At 40.5% G+C, this 15,014-nt stretch overlaps 1 protein-coding gene across 3 annotated transcripts in view; it reads left to right on the forward strand.

The window, feature by feature from the left end:
• CFAP54 (cilia and flagella associated protein 54) overlaps positions 1-14,009 on the forward strand; it is a 526,588-nt gene extending 512,579 nt beyond the window's left edge. For all 3 annotated transcript variants that reach the window (XM_073651573.1, XM_073651574.1, XM_073651575.1), the window contains 5 exons: positions 6,591-6,776; positions 6,903-7,009; positions 9,781-9,952; positions 13,188-13,262; positions 13,532-14,009. In XM_073651573.1, coding sequence (XP_073507674.1) covers positions 6,591-6,776; positions 6,903-7,009; positions 9,781-9,952; positions 13,188-13,262; positions 13,532-13,651 — 660 coding nt within the window. In that variant the 3' untranslated portion in view covers positions 13,652-14,009. The remainder of the gene's footprint in view (positions 1-6,590; positions 6,777-6,902; positions 7,010-9,780; positions 9,953-13,187; positions 13,263-13,531) is intronic.
• The last annotated feature ends 1,005 nt before the right edge of the window (positions 14,010-15,014 follow it).

The raw sequence follows: 15,014 nt of genomic DNA on the forward strand, positions 1-15,014 counted from the left end.
TGTGGAGAAAACCAGGCACTGCTCATCACCTGCCCAATACAATCCCAACAGTGAAACATGGTGGAGGCATCATTCTATGGGGGAGTTTTTCAGCTGCAGGGACAGGATGACTTGTTGCAATTGAAGGAAACATGAATGAGGCCAAGTACAGAGATATCCTGGATGAAAACCTCTTCCAGAGTGTTTTGGACCTCAGACTTGACCAAAGGTTCACCTTCCAAGAAGACAATGACCCTATGGACACAGCTAAAATAACAAAGGAGTGGCTTCAGAACAACTCTGTGACCATTCTTGACTGGCAGCCAGAGCCCTGACCTAAACCCAATTGAGCATCTCTGGAGAGACCTGAAAATGACTGTCCACCAACATTCACCATCCAACCTGACGGAACTGGAGAGGATCTGCAAGGAAGAATGGCAGAGGATCCCCAAATCCAGGTGTGAAAAACTTGTTGCATCATTCCCAAAAAGACTCATGGCTGTACTAGCTCAAAAGGGTGCTTCTACTCAATACTGAGCAAAGGGTCTGAATACTTATGACCATGTGATATTTAAATTTTTCTTTTTTAATAAATTTGCAAAAATTTCTACATTTCTGTTTTTTTTTCAGTAAAGATGGGGTGCAGAGTGTACTTTAATGAGAAAAAAAATGAACGTTTTAGAATTTACCAAATGGCTGCAATGAAACAAAGAGTGAAAAATTTAAAGGGGTCTGAATACTTTCCGTACCCACTGTATATAATATTCTGCATTGATGATGAAGTGATAATGATGCTAATACATGCATTGGTTTGGACTATGTTACAAGGTGTATATACATCACTGGAAATAATATTAAGGCATTACCCATAAAATGTCTTCATCCCGATGTGGTACCCACCCAAACGCACGTTTCGATGAGAGCATTCTTCTGACAGGACACCTCTCTTAAATTGTCCAGTACCCAATGAGAATGAGTCACTAGTCATCATGGGGCAAATGCCCTAGTTCCGGAACGGAGGTCAATGCATCACATGGGATATGATGATGGAGAATGGGACCAGAGCCACGGTTACATGAAGACATCACGTGATCAGGAGTCCAGCCATGCATCTCAAGGTCCAACCACCCATAGATATGTTCTAGTATGTCAACCACCAGCATAAGATTACTAATGATACAAAAGATCACAGAGCAAGGGGAATGAGAATTAGGGGATCAGCACAATCCCTGCTGTAGCATTATAAGGGACCAGGCAGCTAGCTTTGCTGCTGTAATATATAAAGTGTATAGTGCATAATAAAAATGTGAATCAAGTGACATAATATGTGCTAAAATAATAAGTGACATCACAATCATGATTAAAAATAATTGTTGATAAAGAAGTACACATTTCTACACAAAAAAAAGACGGTCTATGAAATAATTATAAAAAAAATGAATGTATGATGGACAAAAATACTTATAGACATATAATGGAATTGCAAATTTCCAGATACTAATCTCACCTTCATTAAAGTACACGTACTGACAAATAACAAAAATTGTAAAATTGAGAAATATAAGTAGAAAAAAATGGTAGGAATTCATACAATGCAGTGGAACAACATTCAATTCCCCATCTACAAGGATGACCAGTAAAACATTTTTCAAATAATTGTGGACATTCATCCATCCGGTATACCTATAGGTATACACAAGAAAATCAGAAAAATAAGTGATGCTAAAAATGATGCATGAAGATAAAAAACAGTAGAATTTCTAATTAGAAAGCGTGTGACACTAGGGAGGAAATGATCAGAGGAATGGGGCAAAGTGGGTCTCATTTAGACACTAGGGTGTACGGTTTTTAGAGTCCAAATCCATTTACTCTCTTTTTGTGCAAGCCAACCACTTATATTGCATCCACGAGTTTGTGGAAAAATGCAGTCAATGCACCTAATCCGTAGGAAGGCAGAATTACATTGATGAAATAATCTACAATGTTTCAGTATAGGATGTAATTGTGCAATATGCTTGTTTTCTTTGACTGTTGTAATATCTCTGACATGTTCCCTTATTCTGGTTATAAGTTCTCGGGTGGTAGCCCCTCATATACACTGCTCAAAAAAATAAAGGGAACACTCTAATAACACATCCTAGATCTGAATGAATGAAATATTCTCATTGAATACTTTGTTCTATACAAAGTTGAATGTGTTGACAACAAAATCACACAAAAATCATCAATGGAAATCAAATTTATTAGCCAATGGAGGCCTGGATTTGGAGTCACCCCCAAAATTAAAGTGGAAAAACACACTACAGGCTGATCCAACTTTGATGTAATGTCCTTAAAACAAGTCAAAATGAGGCTCAGTATTGTGTGTGGCCTCCACGTGCCTGTATGACCTCCCTACAACGCCTGGGCATGCTCCTGATGAGGTTGCGGATGGTCTCCTGTGGGATCTCCTGGACAGTCTGTGGTGCAACGTGACATTGGTGGATGGAGAGAGACATGATGTCCCAGATGTGCTCAATCAGATTCAGGTCTGGGGAACGGGCGGGCCAGTCCAGAGCTTCAACGCCTTCATCTTGCAGGAACTGCTGACACACTCCAGCCACATGAGGTCTGGCATTGTCCTGCATTAGGAGGAACCCAGGGCCAACCGCACCAGCATATGGTCTCACAAGAGGCGTGAGGATCTCATCTCGGTACCTAATGGCAGTCAGGCTACCTCTGGCGAGCACATGGAGGGCTGTGTCCTCCAAAGAAATGCCACCCCACACCATTACTGACCCACTGCCAAACCAGTCATGCTGAAGGATGTTGCATGCAGCAGATCGCTCTCCACAGCGTCTCCAGACTCTGTCACATGTGCTCAGTGTGACCCTGCTTTCTATTGTGAAGAGCACAGGGCGCCAGTGGCGACTTTGCCAATCCTGGTGTTCTGTGGCAAATGCCAAGCATCCTGCACGGTGTTGGGCTGTGAGCACAACCCCATCTGTGGACGTTGGGCCCTCATATCTCCCTCATGGAGTCGGTTTCTAACCGTTTGTGCAGACACATGCACATTTGTGGCCTGCTGGAGGTCATTTTGCAGGGCTCTGGCAGTGCTCCTCCTGTTCCTCCTTGCACAAAGGCGGAGGTTGCGGTCCTGCTGCTGGGTTGTTGCCCTCTTACGGCCCCCTCCATGTCTCCTGGTGTACTGGCCTGTCTCCTGGTAGCGCCTCCAGCCTCTGGACACTACGCTGACAGACACAGCAAACCTTCTTGCCCCATTCAAGTGATATTGGGCCTACCTAGTGTAGTGGTTTTCCTCTTATGGATTCTGGCACCAAATACTATGTTGGAACAGTCTGTACAGGGACCATCAATTCCTGCTTAATTATTTGTCTGTCGTGAACAGTCTGTAGGATCTTCAAGAGCGATATGCTAAAGGATTTTAATGGGTTAACTGTGAGTTTATGATAATAGTGTGACAAGGTGGTCAGCTACAAAAGTGCTGACATTTCATTTCCTGACATCCCATCATGCATTGCACTTCTATGGGAGAGCCAGCACATGCAATGGCCCATAGGAAGTCATTATGTTCTAACAAGGGCCAATGATAGCAAAGAGCTGTCCCCGTCTCCTAGAACCCATTTTACCGAAATTCTTTTATTGCTGCTAAAACATCATTCAGAATAACAGAACTGATTTACAGTCAGTAATAAATCTGACATCTGAATCCCACCTTACACTGAGAGATTCAGTTATCAATTGCCAAACAGCAAGTCAAAAGTAGGAAATGGATGAAAAGGTAGAAAGTTGCCAATAAGATTAATTCCTCCAACAGAACATAAAAAAAAAGTTACCAATGAGTAAGAAAAAAATAAAATGGAAAGAAAAAAATGGGAGGAAAGGGGGCATTTAGTGCTGGGGTAGCATTCATCTTTAGTTTTAATAGAATTTCTGAACAATAATTTCTACATGATTTTTCTGGCTGTGAACTGTTGAAACTTGCAAACTGCTTTGCTCATCTTTGGTAATAACCATTAACACCTGAGTATAAACTCGTTATGTTGTTCAGTAAATGAAACTATTATACCTCATTAGTTCCTATGTTTTGAATAGCAAAAGATTCCTTTCTGAAAAAAAAATGGATGTATGAATGTATAATCATTTATAGCCTAATAGGGAAATATAGCGCTGGGTAAAGAGCAGTACATGCACAATTTGTCCTTTCTTGTGTTGTGAGAATAGCGATTAGCATGTTCGGGAAAAGGTCATAGAAAGTTTTATAAATGCCTAGTTCTGCAACGTGATTACTGTTCTACCATGTCATAGCGAAGAAGCCATTATGCAGCATCTGCAGAGTGAATACAAGTACTAAAGATGGTGAGAAAATTAATGAAACTTCTAAATTGTGTTTAGCTGAATGCTGATATTTGCCATAAGCTTCACAATTACTGCAAAACATGACCATCAGCTCATGGAGACCCTACTGTTCTATACTACAGAGCTGTAGGCACTTTGGCCTTGATTAATTAAGACTCGCCGGTCTTGATGAGGGGTCATGGTGGAGTCATACGCTTCGGATTCATGGAGATGTGCACGCCTCTTCTTGAATCTGGAGTGTCTGACTAGTGGTATGCGTTTCTATGCACCACACAAAAGTCTCACTCCAGTCAATGAATGGAGTGAGATTTCTCACATATTGAACCCCAACAGTTCTCCATAAATTAGACAAGCTTCATTCTCCTGCTTCAGCCCTGGCTGTAATCACTCTCTGGCACTTGGCTTGACAATCTGCTCTGTAGTGTATGTGAGCAGCGTGTGTATGCAGAGGCAGCTGTCAATCAAATTCCTGGGAAATGATTATAGCTGTGCTCACTGCATAGTGTTCGGTGACTGTAACAGCTTCCTGCACCCCCGATGATTGGAAGCTGCAAGAAGGCTATAAGTTAATTTTCTCCCTGTGGCCTCTTTTCCAGTAAGGCAGTCATGATTTTAAATGCTTTCTACTTGAAGAATAACTTTATATCTGCAGGGAAATAGCATTTTTCTGGACATAAGAGGTTCCATACACATAGATCAACTTGCCTATATTAATGTGAAACTAAAGAAAAGGGAAAGGAGACTCATTGGTTCTACACAAGCACCATGGTCATGAATAAAGCAAGCTTCTACTGCGCCCAATTATAAAGTCTCTGTCGGCACACACAGAATTCCTATGCTACCATAAATAGTATTATTGGTATATTGGTAAGTCTAGGACAGTTTTAGTGCACCAAATGATCCTGTGTGCACATCTGTTCGGCACTGCTCGCTGTGAGAATTCTCCGGTGCCGAGAGTGGGGAGCGCGTGACCACTACTATGTGATTTGCATACATACGGTTACGTGCCGACTAGATGGGCGCAGCGTCGCTCAATGCACTTGTATTGAGCGAGGCTGGACCAATCTAGTTGGAATGTGGCTGGAAGTATGCAAATTGCATACTTGCGGTCACATGACCGCCCTCTCCCGACACCATCAGCGGTAAATCCTTACAGTGTGCAGTGCGCGCGGTGTGAGGATTCACAAGTCTCCAGTCACATAGAGTGACTGCAGACTTGTACCCCAATGCCAGACAACCGCTTTAATATTTAATGCAGAATGAATATTTAGATGAAGCAATAACAACAATGTCATTAGTGTCATGAGTCCTTACCAAGCAATATTGTTTCCCTATGAGATTTACCACTCATTGATGTCATATAGTATGTGACATCAATGTGTAATATTAGGGTTGTGACCACTGGACCTATTACATTGTTATACAGTACATAGCTCAGCGAAATGCCACAGATCCTTCAGCTTTTTCCTGACACCATGTCACTCTACCAGGTGCTGTCTTGCACTTGATTGGCCTACAGTGTTTTTTTCATTAGTGATTAACATTACAAAACCCATTGAACTCCTTGCCTGGAGGACAGAGTAGAGAATTGGAAATAGGCATAGTATTTAGACTATAGTACAACTATATTACTGCCACAGTATTCAGATCTTTATCAAACGTTATTGGTGGAGGACTGCACCAACAGATTTGATGCCAACAGATTGGTTTTCAGAAATTATTTCTGCATTATTTTCTGACTTTAGAGAAAATATCAGTGAATACATGGAGCGAGCCATAAATATGGTAGACCACATCAGAAGTATTCAATAAGTACTGGGAAAATGCAGGGCTAATAACCAGTGTTAAACAGTTTCCTTATTAGATGGCCGGCCAATCCCTCTGAGATCAGCAGGTTTGGTAAGAGGGTCACTTGTTAGTAGCCCTGTATTTTTTTGGCATGGTTTGTCTATTCCTATTGTGGCCTAACAATTTTATGGTTTGTTCCAGATGTTAATTGATTTATCTCAGCATTAGCGTTTCTAGTAGTGTTTAGTGTTTCTAATGTATATGTTATTATAATGTAGTGATTCATGCTTTTGGTGGCATCTGGCATAGACATTTTTCCGGGGCGATTACTTGGGTACTCTGCGGATTGTAGGTGCTAATTAAAATAAAATATTTTCTAGGAATCCATATAGAACCTATATGCATTCAGTATGACAGCTTTTCATAGCTACCAGTCCAAGTTAATTACAGTATCTATCTTTCAGACAAATTTGGAAAACAAAGAATTTAATCAGCATACACCACAGCCATTGATAACTCCATCCAGTCGGTCACTGCAAAGCAAATTACAAGTTCAAGAGGAACACATGGCAATATATGCTTTGGATCAGGAACTTTGTCTGCAGTGGTATCTCCCACCATTGGAGCGATCAGCACAAGAGAAACCAATGGTAATTGTACATCTTTGATTGAGGCAAGAACTTAAATGTGACCATTTTTGCATTACAGCACTGAATTATTTATTATACATTTTTATACCTGACGTTTACATTGTGCATTATGCATACATATTTTAGGTATTGCTAATGTATGCCTATAACAAGCAGAATATTGATGTTAAAGACCCAAAAAAGTGTGATCCATCTGCTGTCCAATGTGGCTATCTTTGGGTTTCTTTGTCAGAGTAAGTACAGCATTATCTTTATATCTATACTGTATATCTTCCATATTGCTTATGAGTGTACTGATCATATTCACATCATACAATCTACACAACCTGTATTAAACATATAGACCAGGACTAGTGTTTCCATGATCATTGTTCTTGATGACCTGCCAACATGGCCCTGCTGTTGGACATCAGTGCTTGCTGGCGCTGGTTCCAACAGTCCAGATGTCTGCACTTTTGGACTTCTGCTATCTTTGTCACAGCACAATGGAAGCATACATTTCACAGTTACAAATTGTCCCATGTAAGCAATAGTCGGACTGGGGTGCCAAGGGCTCACCAGTAACGAACGCCAGGACCCCACTTTTCAGCTATATGCAAATGTGACCTTATCCTCAATCACAAATTTATATAACAATGAACTGGGTAGATTGTTAAATGAATAGGATGCTGCCTTTGTCTGTACAAAGTGATTCAATTATGTAGTGCCAAGTACTGCTCATATAAGAGGGCGGTGGCCGCTCTTGCACAGAGGCCCACCGGAGGATTCTCCTGTTCTCCTGTGGGCCAGTCCAAGCCTACATGTAAGACACACTCTTACAAGAACTCATTAACCATAAGAGGATAATTACCAATTGACCCTGATAATAGCTATACATTATACTTGTTTTATATTTTTTACATAGGCAGTTGCCCATTGCGTCTTCAAATAGCAAGCCGTACAATTGAATTGTTTATCAGTGCTACACCATGTACATTATGTAATACCCTACATATTCTTCTATTTATTCTGAAGAATTGGAGGGCTATTTGTGGTACATGCCTATAAAACATTTTCTTTATGACAGTCATGCACACTGTGTGATATATTTGGCACATCTTGCTAGAATTTAGACAACTTTCTCCTATACCAACAAATATTCATGATGACTCTACTTCACAGGTTATTCCTATCTTCAAAAGTGGATACTGTCCGTTCTTGTGAAAACAAGCATTTTTGTTGTTGATTGTTTTTTAAAAATGTGCAGCTACCCTTGAGATATTAACACTCTCCTTTTGTTTACGGCTTGATGCATAGGAGCCCGACTATCGCTACTATCTTGTAAGCCCTGCCCTGAAGCTGGGCGGGATTTGGAGGTAACAGCGCACTCCAGCTATCCTGGCCAACTTCAATCCTGTGCTTACAAGCTGAAGAAAAAAGCTTGGAAGCACTGTGCATGTTCTGCTGCCCAGCAGCAGTGGTCGGTCTCCAGGGTAACAAGCAGTCATCAAAAGAAAAGTGGTAATATCTCAAAAATGGCTTAAAATTTTGATAAACAGTAAATTGCAAAAGTAAAACAAGCACTATCCGACAATATAAAGCTATGAAGATATGAAAATTTTAATGAGCAATAAACTGCAAAATTGCTTTTAATTAGTGTTGAGCGAATTTGTTCGGCATTTCAAATCGGGTTTGATGTTATCTGCGTGACAGCGTGGCAAATCAGGGATGTTCATGGGCAGAGCCGATGTTTTTGGCACAAACAAGCCGGGACCCCGAACATGAACCCGAATTTGAAATGCCGAACAAATTCGCTCAACACTAATTGCAAGCAATATCTGACAATAAACATCTATGAAGACGGGAGTAACCTTTTAACTTGGCCATTTTTGAGCTGAAGAAATATTGAACATAATGCACACATTTATTCTTTTTGGCACAAAACTGAAATTAGTTTAAAAAACTTTTGCCAGAATTGTCGTGCAAGGTGAGCTATCAAACGGCACATCTCCACTTGTATTTAGCTGGTCCCATATACATAGAGGTTGAGAATAAAAAAAAAAAGCAGTTTAGTGTATTTTTATGTTATATCTATGCTGGGATATCACAGACAATCACAAATCTACTGCATGAGACTGCACTAGTGAAAGATTCTCATCATGTCACTTTGTCATATTGTCACAAAGGCCTTGTGTGGAACTGAGTATGAAAGAGATATTACTCTAAATCGAATTTATAATGGTGCTTGGAAGAGGACATCACACTTTAGAGATAAAGGCTATATTTCTGTTACATAAAACGTACTACTTAAGATGACATCAGAATGTAACAGTAGCTGTGAAATGCTTAGTACATGGAAGCCGCATATAGTCATGTGAGCACAGCCGGCCAATCAGAGAACTGGGGGAGTGTTTCAGACCCCTAATGAGCAGTGTGTATTGGGTAGTCTAAGAAGCAATATGGCCAGCTTAGGTAACAGAAGAGAGACAAATTGATCGGCAGGTCAATGGCACAAAACTTCAAAAAGTGGACACCAAGCATATCTGATTATTCCACCTCTAAATGTTTTATTGAAAACCAGTAGGTCACTATGATTACAATATTCCTTCATTTCCTATCACCCGCCATGGTGTACTCCATGCTGAGAACAGTTTTAGGCTATGTGCACACTGAGTTTTTTGAGGAGTTTTTGGAGCACAGACTAAGCTGAAACTTTCTAAATCCTCCTCAAAAACTTGCAGTTTTTGCTCTAAAAACTCAGCAAAAAGTCTCATATCCTTATGGTATTGTAAATCATTGGTTTTCTGGTGGAAACCTTCAGCAAAGTCTTGGTTCTTCTTACAAGTTGCCCCCTTGTCATAGAGCTCCTGTGGAACACATTGTAGTAAAACATCTGGGGGGCATTTTTGACATTGTTTTCGTTTAAGGTCTTGTTTTTCGTGCTCTACAATTGTATTTTCAGTCTTCGTAAAAAAATGTAACCTGATGAACAGCACTCACTGGTTTTCATTCTCCTTTTTACCAGCGTTTTGTCATTACATGAGAAACTTTGCAATCTGAGGCATAAGGCAGAAATCTCCATCCATGATGTGAGTGATACCTCTATATCAGGAAGTGGGGAAAAGCCAAAACGATCTTCCCAGACGGCTGCAAATAAACGTGACCTGAAACCAGTGAAGATCACAGAAGAACTGCAGGTATAACAGACAGCTCACAATTAGCAGGGTAATTTATGTGGGAGGCTGATAGATGTAAACACATTGATAAGCATTAGTATTAGTAGCTTGGCTGTCACACTCCGATGCAGGAAAGAACACATCAGTATCTGCTGACAGGCCAGGGATCTATGTATCACTCTTCCAAATTGCATGCCATGGCAATAGATACACTTTTCATGTTTCTGCTTATCTGGGATATTTGTAAATCATATTTACTGACTCCCATTGATTCTGACTATTTAGCATGAAGAAAAATTGTGTGTGGTATTTAATGTTGTATCGTGCTGCATACAAGTGCTGCCAATGGAGAAGGCAGAGTTGTGTCAGCCCATCAGAATAACATTTATATGATGCGGCATACTGCTAGTGCTGCCATATTCTAGTAATCACATGAGTGATTCTAACATAACATATATATATATATAGATATATATATATATATATATATATATATATATATATATATATATATATACACATTGTAAAAAATATTTAATGCAGTTGAAGGTTGCCTTCACAGACAAGGTGTGGCACTCTTGTTTTTTTAAACATTTTCAGAAACTTCTTTATAAAACAAAAAAATACATTAAAAAACATAAATTTGTAAACTAAAGAATGCAACTAAAAAAACTTGCAAGAATGTATGTAATTATACTCAGCTTTACAGGCAACAGAAAAGTGAGTATGAAGGTAGCCTTTAGTTGTAATAGTCTAACTAAAAAATTTTTTTTGTAAATAATGGCACCCTTTGTTCAGTACCCTCTCAATACTCACATAACTTCATTTGTAATAATCAAAAGAGAAGGAAGCGCCACACTTCCAAAATATCCTGGTTCAAGAATACTCTTAAATTCAAGATGCCTGGTAAAGTTGGAGTTCTGTGGGTCTTCTTTTTTCATGGACGTAACTTTAATTAGCCTATGATATCATTTGTGGCGTTGATGATTGAAAAGGCTAATTTTATTCACTGTTCTTTTGTTCACAATGGCAAAGACAAAAAAAGCTGTGTGAGCAGATTCGTAATGCTCTTATTACCAAGCACAAGCAGTCTAAAGGGTACAAGACTATCTCCAAAGAATTTGAAAATGTTATCAAGAAGTTTGTTTCTCACTAGACCGTCAGGAACCATCTGGGACATCATGACAGAGTAAAATTGATGAGACAACACTACAAAGTTGGTTCAAAACGTAGCAAAGAAACCACTGACAGCATGTAAAAAATCTTCAGGCTGAGCTGGCAACATCTGAAGGGATGGTTTCAGCCTTTATAGTACACTCCACACTGGATCTCACTACTTAAAAGGGTTTTCCATTTTTAGCAAAGTTGTGTTTCCAAGCGCAGCTTGTTGTATAAAACAAACTGTGCTTCACTCACCTTCTCTGGGTCCAGCACGGAGTCTCTGCCACTGCTCCTGGCGTCTGTCTGCACTGCAGCCTGTCAGTGAGCTCAGCGGCTCATGAAGTCTACACAACCTGAGGACACAAGTTCCCTGAAAACTCCTTTAAAGAAAGACATAAAAAGTGACAAGTTTCTTTGCCAAAAGTTACAGTGCATAGACAAAATACAATCTGTCAATAAAAATGTTCCATGGACAGATGAAATTAAACTACAGCATCTTGGGAATGCATACTAGAGTTCTAGTTTATAGATGATGAAATGAATCCTATAAAGTGCACCCTATCTACAATGAAACATGGTAGAGAATCCATAATAATCTGGGATTTATCAGAGGATTATCAGAGCATTTAAGAGCAAAATGCTCCCAAGTATAAAAACTAGGTTTAAGTAGAACAAAATGGGTCCTACATCAGGATAATAAGCACAAATGATAAAGTTACACAAGAATTTTTAAGAAGGAAAAGATGGTCTGGTTTACATTTTTTGGAGAGAGCTGAAATCTGCTATCAGGAAAAGGAACACGTCAATCATTTAAGAACTTGAGAAAATTGAAGTAAAGAATGGAAGAAACTAACAGCAGGCAGGTGCAAAAAGCTCATAAATGGCCACAAACCTTTGAAGGATGTAATTTTTGGAAAAGATTACGCAACCAAGTAGCTGGGAAGGGAGCTGATAACCCATTTATTTTTTAAAATGATTGTTCTTAAGATATGGTACCAGTGAAAAGTTCATGTAATGGCTTTCCTTGTTCTTATTGGAATGTGCACATTGTAGATTCAAACTCAAGGCAGCAAAACCACAAAGTAACACATATGGAGACATTGAGTTAAGAAACACTTGTGAAACAAAGCAGAATATGTGTTTAACCTTAGATTCCTTACAATACCCCCCTTTTACTGATTTCAGCTTTATACATCATTGACATTCTCTCAAGCAGCTTCTTGATCGGGTAGTCACCTGGAATGGCTTGAAGGAATCTTGCAGAAGTTCCCAAAAGCGCAGAGCACTTGTTTGCTGGTTCTCCTTCACTCTGGGATTCAACTCAATCCAAACCATCTCAGGTGTGTTGACATCGGGAGATTGTGGCAGCCGTGCCATCTGACAAAGCACTCCCCCTCCTTCTTATTCTCAAAGCCCTTACATAGCCTGGAGGTGTGTTTTGTGTTACTCTCCAGTTTCAACACAAAGGTTCAATTAAGTATAAACCATATGGGATGGCATGTCGTTGCAGAATGCTGTGAAGGCCATGCTAGGTTAGCTGCCTTAAATTTGGAATACATCACCAACGGTATTACCAGCAAAGCACCATAAACACATGCTCAGCATTGTATTGAACTGTGTACCAACACTTCATCTGGAAACTCTTTCTGAAGGCCGGTAATTCCACCTGTGACTCTTGGCGAGACATACCTGTTCATTGGTAGCCTTCCAAGTGATGACCTGATGAAGCTGCTTGAGAGAATGCCAAGATTGTGTAAAGCTGTCATCAGATTAAATGGGGATACTTTGAGGAATCTAAGGTTTAACACATATTCTATTTCACATGTGTTTCTTTAGTACTTTTTTCCATATGTGTTCCTTTGTGGTTTTGCTGCCTTCAGTCTGAATTTACTTTCTTCACAATCCAATAAAAACAAGGAAAACCATTGCATGAACAGCTATGTACAAACTTTTGATTGATACTGTACATGGAGGTCTAAGCAGTAGAACCCGCACCTATGGGATATGTATGGCATATCCATTGGAAATAACACTGTATTATACTTATGTAAAATGATCGGTTATATTACATCCTCATTGTATTATTTTATTAAAGGCAATGGTCGTGCTCTGTTGTTCTGAAGCTAAAGCCTTGATGTCTACTGATCCAACTTCACGGGCAATTACTCAGGTTAGCATACAGTTTATGTTTAGCTTATTTATCACAAGAAAAAAAAATCAGGACAAGTGTAAATGATTCATTTTCCATAATTTGATCTATTTATTCAGTGTTTGTATTACATTTACATAGTCTGTGTTTTTGCTCCTCTCCATTTGGTGGGTATTGCAGCACAATTTTGCTTTATGATATTAATCTTCTTAAGTGCAAAAATGGAAGTGATGCTTGCCTATGACAAGAAAAATGAATCTCTCACAGCTATAATTTCCTTCTTTTCACAGGCTCCATTTGACATCACTTTGCCATCATTAATCAGGCTGGAGAGAGTCTTTGACCTGACTCACGGCTGCATGTTAATGAAGGGAAGCCTGCTAGATTGGACAGTGTCACAGCTCACCTGAACAATCAATTTAGACTTATTGTTTTATAGCTCACAAATATGTTTTTTACCAGACAAATCACATGCACAGAGCTTACTAATTTTTATTCAAACCATTTCTTATATCTTTTTCTGTAACTTTCTACAATATTTTATTGGATTGCCCATGGGAAACAGTCTCATAAAATCAATCTCTTTCCTTCCCTGTAGTTTCCGAGATGAGAAGAATGTGCTATAAACAGCTATTATAAAGAATGTTAGAATCTAGCTTATTTTGTGTTCTTACTTAAAATGTCATAGATTTCCATATGTGTTGCAAAAATACCCATACAGGGAATAGTAGCATGCCTATTATTGCTAAAATAAATTTGTATGAAATAGAGATGGCAATCATCCAAATATGTGAAATGCACCCAAAGGGGTTGTCCCATTGATGTCACCTTTCAATATAGCCTATTATTAGGTTATATGGACATCATTGTGTTACGCTCACACCCGGACTGACTGGCGTGAGCGTGGTTAGTGGTCCCACTGGGCCAAGCACCGAGGAGTGCCTGGAGGGGCGTGACTAGGGGCCTCGCCAGATCCGACCACGAACACACGGCGGCTCAATCAACTCCGTGGTCTGAGGAGGGACGTGGGAGGTGGCCCAGGTGCTACTCCAGGTCAGACCCCGGTCACAGCTGTTGACCCACACCGGGGAATGCAGGAACGGGCAGGCACAGCTGGTATGCAGACATGCGGGTACTGGCAGGCACTTCTGGTATGCAGACAGGCAGATACTGGCAGGTAGGAACGCAGGCTGGATAAGGACCAGTACAGACTGGGATACAGGAACAGAGCTGCAGGTGCGGTGGACAAGCAGAGCAGAACCGCAGGCGCGGAGGGCAAGCGGAGCAGAGCAAAACCGCAGGTGCGGAGGACGAGCAGAGTAAAACCACAGGTGCAGAGGACAAGCAGAACAGAGCGAAACCGTAGGTGCGGTGGACAAGCAGAGCAGAGCGAAACCGCAGGTGCGGTGGACAAGCAGAGCAGAGCGAAACCGCAGGTGCGGTGGACAAGCAGAGCAGGGCGAAACCGGAGGCAGATACGGAGGTAGGGAGACGGGACAAGCAGAACCAGATACACACAAAGTACTTACAATGAAGTAGCGAGTGGACACAAAACTCACAAACAGAAGTACAGAGACAACGAGTTGGAGTTTGGTGCAGGTTCAGACACTGCAGGAAAAGGGCAGGTACGGACATAGAGACAAACAGGTAACGGGCTAGGACACAGTTCAGACAGGAACTAATCCCAGAACAAGATACCATAACGAGCCTGGGAACTCAGCCGCCAGGGTGGCGGAAACAGACTAGAAGTCACAGATACAGGTAACGGGCCTG

The sequence above is a fragment of the Phyllobates terribilis genome, unplaced genomic scaffold (genome assembly GCF_046119375.1).
Source record: "Phyllobates terribilis strain yellow unplaced genomic scaffold, ASM4611937v1 Scaffold_11__3_contigs__length_659146591, whole genome shotgun sequence".
Taxonomy (NCBI): Eukaryota; Metazoa; Chordata; class Amphibia; order Anura; family Dendrobatidae; genus Phyllobates; species Phyllobates terribilis.